The sequence below is a fragment of the Hibiscus syriacus genome, unplaced genomic scaffold (assembly GCF_006381635.1).
Source record: "Hibiscus syriacus cultivar Baekdansim isolate YM2019G1 unplaced genomic scaffold, ASM638163v2 tig00116970_pilon, whole genome shotgun sequence".
Lineage (NCBI taxonomy): Eukaryota > Viridiplantae > Streptophyta > Magnoliopsida > Malvales > Malvaceae > Hibiscus > Hibiscus syriacus.
The window spans coordinates 2,291,297-2,295,442 of record NW_024063494.1 but is presented as its reverse complement, the minus strand read 5'-3'; the positions used below and the strand labels follow the sequence as shown (position 1 = coordinate 2,295,442).

At 37.6% G+C, this 4,146-nt stretch overlaps 1 protein-coding gene across 1 annotated transcript; it reads right to left on the bottom strand.

The window, feature by feature from the left end:
* Positions 1 to 284: 284 nt before the first annotated feature.
* On the bottom strand, positions 285 to 1,285 carry LOC120191624 (putative pectinesterase/pectinesterase inhibitor 43). Its single transcript, XM_039194538.1, has 3 exons — positions 1,211 to 1,285; positions 828 to 1,094; positions 285 to 752 (listed from the first exon to the last, which is right to left on the bottom strand). The coding sequence occupies exons 1-3, from the start codon at positions 1,283 to 1,285 to the stop codon at positions 285 to 287; spliced, it is 810 nt and encodes a 269-aa protein (XP_039050469.1).
* Positions 1,286 to 4,146: the final 2,861 nt, after the last annotated feature.

The window sequence follows — 4,146 nt, the reverse complement described above, 5'->3', positions numbered from 1 at the left end:
CTGTTTTAGCCCCAAGTCCCCCTGTTATCGAACTTGACGTAGTACGAGGTATCCAGGCCCAATTCACAATGCATGGGGATGTACCCCTCCGGTTGGATGATGTCGTCGATCTGTGATTGCATTGTAATAACCGTCGCATATTGCCTCCATGGTCTGTTGAGGTACGATTTGTTCTTATCCTTAACCAGAAGGTAGTCCTTATCGCCGGTGAAGGTGCAAATTTGAAACACGTAGCCTCCCATCGAATCTTGCACCTTCTTCCCATGTGCAATGATGATGCAGATCTAGTTATCTAGTGGCTTCAGGATGAGCAATTGACAGTTTCGGAACACGAACCTAGTGTCGCCAAAGACAAAGTTTATGGTTTCGGCGATGACGCAATCACGGTAGAATTGTCGTCTCTCGTTGGCATAAAGTGTGTCTTGGAAACCCTTGAAATGACAGTTATAAAAGGCAGACATATCACCAGATGCCCTGAGGGCGACCACTTGGTACCCTCGGGTCCAATGGAGTTCTCGAATGTGTTTACGGCGTATGTATAACTTACAAACTGTTGCAGTGTTGAATGTTGTAGGTATCGGGGGTGTCTTTTCGACGCTAACGTTACCAGTGATGATAGTCTTGGTCGGACCATCTCTGATGAACATAACGTTTTCAACACCTTTGGGGATTTCTAGTATCTCATCGTAAACTCCTTCCTTAATGTTAATAACAAATCGTTTAGTATTCGGCTTCGGGACTTCAGCAAGAACCTTGGTGACACTATCAAATTTTCCAGTCCCGTCTTTAGCAACGAAGACATTAGGCACAATCTCTTAAGGTTTCACCTGAAAAAGCTTTTGGTCGCCAGAGCTCATCCAATCGGGGAAATCGCTCGATAATAGCTTCTGATGGAACATCGTCGATAAGTCAATGCCGTCAATTTTGGGTGCTTTTATGATGGACGATAATCCATTCAAAATGGAGAGTGCATTCTTGGTTAACTCCTGTGATTTGGCTATGAACTTCTTCATATTCTTCTCCGCGTTAACATCCATCTCCGAGTACGATTCTAAACAGGTCTGTTGGCTGGTGAGGGCACCGCTCAGCCACACCTGGAGGGTCAAAAGAACATCATTAATCTTAGTCAATTAGTCTTCCCAAGCTTCTTGAATGATCTTTCAAGGTCCTGAATAGCCCAATCGAACATCTCCTGGTAAACACAAAAAACCTCCTTTTTATTTTTATCCTTTTGCAACTCTTTCATCGTCTTCGAATTCTCCATCACTTTCCTAATCTCTGCCATCATGGCCTTGAACTATGTCCTTATCAGCACCTTCGGGTCGGTGGAGTTCGACGAATCCATGCTCTCATCTCATTCATCTTTAAAATTTATGGGCTGACAAATGGATTAAATATCCTTCTTAGAGTTCAACGCCTTATCTTCTTCTTTCTCTTTCTTCTTCGCAGAATCCATACCATTAGCGAACACGAAAACGAGGACCGAATCGACCACCGTAACCAAAAGAACGATGACAAAAAGAACGCTATTCACCATTATTAAACATCCTTTTTACCTACTTGAAACCCTAAAAAGAACGACAAATGAAAATAAAATCATTTTTTCTCCATTCTTTTCCCTTGAACCTAACAAGTGCTGAATAAGTAGAAGAAAGAAAAAATGAATGAAAGATTTGATTGCAAACAACCGTGAGGGGCTGCTTTCTTTGCTTAGAGCCCCTTAAGCTTTTGTTATTATGCTTGAATAATATGGCATTTCCAATCCCTATTTGTACATGAATGAAATCACTAGTTTTAGTTAAGGATTCCTTTTGTATGGGGTTAATGCCACTCTTTTTAGGTATCCACCCTTCTTCTTCTCCTCAAATCTCTCTAAGTTTCGAAATTCATGTGAAAATTTGTTCTTACCTAGAAATTTATAATTATTTTTGAAAATAAATATTCACATATTAGATTATTTGAAATTTGAAATTTTAAGGTAAACTATTGATCGCTTGTAAATGTATATGCTAAGGCAAGCAAATTTGTGCAAGCAAACACAGTCGAATCAAGTAATAAAGGGTAAGTGAGTTATCATCTCCTCAGGGAATGATAGGGCTTTTGATGTTTCACCACAACTATAACTAGGTGTCACGAGCTAGTTCCTAAATTCTCATCAAGATAGAAAAACAACTAGCAATAAATTATACCAACAAGTGTTAAAGCGTTACTAAAGCAAGAAAATATTATGAAGCATGGTTGTAGAAAAGTTTGGTCGAAGCAAAGTAAATATGAAAAAGAAACAATGTAAAAATAGACAAGACAAAGAAAAGCGTTGATTCAAATATATTCAAAACAACGTCACATATTTAGACTTTTCACAGAGCACTCAGGTTAGTCTTTTGCTATGCCAAGAAATTATTCTCAAGAAATTATTCTAACGAATTTGTTATGATATGCTTAGGTTGCTCGACAGAATTACCGAGTATTCTTATACGGTTGTTATGGCAATACTACTCGGCATTAACTACAACCCTTGGTTTTTCAGACTATTGTTGTAGCAATACCCTCAGCGTAAACTATAATCGTTGTCTATCCTACTCAAGCATTTATCCCTTTTAGTCGATTGAAAAACTCTCCTTATCTCTAAGGTAGACAGATTAGAACATCACTATCCCGAATCCATTCCATTGTTCACGTTGATATGTCTTAATTCTCTCGAATCTAAGAATCAATTTCTGGACAAACGACAATCTCTTGAAGCTCTTACAATGTCCAGATGTGTCTCACCTAGGCCCCAGGAAATCTCTCGAAAGCTCTTACAATTTCTAGGCAAAGTATTAAAATAATGAACAAAACAGACATAAGCAAAATCATAATGCGTCATTCATAAACCATAAAATAATTATCTCGGCAAAGCAAAAACTAACACCAAGTAAAGCAGTTTATGGTGTTGTCAAAGATTCATTCAAGAGTATCATTGTTTAATAAAAACCCCAAAACAAATTAAAGAAATTAAGAACAAATGAAGAACGATTCGCAAGCAGGGGGCTCTGCCGTGACATCTCTGAATGAATTGTACACTTCGAGAAAGTCACAAACATGTTGTCTGGCATTCTTATTAGGTGAGCCACTAAATTGATCGATGAAGTTTAGCATGTTAAACATCACCGGTTTAAGTTCAAAATGGGTTGCCTGTATTTCAGGTGCTGTGATGCCTGGATTAAGATCGTCAAGAATTGGATTCAAATGGTCTCGTATTGCTAGTGGTCTTGCAACTTCTCTAGGAAAATTATTTGCTGCTACGTCAGGATCTGCCTGATCTTCCATATTGTTGTTGCCTTGATATTTTTGTTGGTTCATATATTCTCTACCTTCAAGGGAAAATAAACAAAATTAATTAAACTAGTTAAGCTAACTAAGTAAAATGTGACAAGAAATAAAATTCTTTATGGAAAAAATTCTAAAAAACGTCGCCAGTTGTCAATCCCGGGCAACAGCGCCAAAATATTGATCGCTTGTAAATGCATATGCTAAGGCAAGCAAATCTGTGCAAGTATACACAATCGAATCAAGCAATAAAGGGTAAGTGACTTATCATCTCCTCAGGGATTGGTAGGATTTTGATGTTTCACCACAACTAGAACTAGGTGTCACGAGCTAGTTCCTGAATTCTTGTCAAGATAGAAAAACAGTTAGCAATAGATTATACTAACAAGTGTTAAAGTGTTACTAAAGCAAGAAAATACTATGAAGTATTTTTGTAGAAAAGTTTGGTCGAGGCAAAGTAAATATGCAAAAGGAACAATATAAAAATAGACAACCCAAAGAAAAACGTTGATTCAAATATATTCAAAACAACCTCATATATTCAGACTTTTCATAGATCACTCAGGTTAGTATTTTTCTATGACAAGAAATTATTCTAAGTCTAGAAGGATTTGTTATGATATGCTTAGGCTGCCCAACAGGATTACCGAGTATTCTTAGACGGATGTTATGGCAATACTACTCAACGTTAACTACAACCCTTAGTTTGTTAGACTGTTTATGTAGCAATACCCCTCAGCGTAAACTATAATCGTTGTCTATCATACTCAAGCATCTATCCCTTTTAGTCAATTGAACCCTCTCCTTATCTCTAAGGTAGTCAAGTTAGAACATCAC

What these genes read in the sequence shown, in the direction of transcription:
- LOC120191624 (XM_039194538.1), bottom strand. Translation starts at nt 1,285, where the DNA reads ATGGCAGAGATTAGGAAAGTGATGGAGAATTCGAAGACGATGAAAGAG. An exon ending in AGGATAAAAATAAAAAGGAG is followed by an intron (nt 1,095 to 1,210) that starts GTTTTTTGTGTT and finishes TTGACCCTCCAG; the next exon opens with GTGTGGCTGAGCGGTGCCCT. An exon ending in GCGACCAAAAGCTTTTTCAG is followed by an intron (nt 753 to 827) that starts GTGAAACCTTAA and finishes AGTGTCACCAAG; the next exon opens with GTTCTTGCTGAAGTCCCGAA.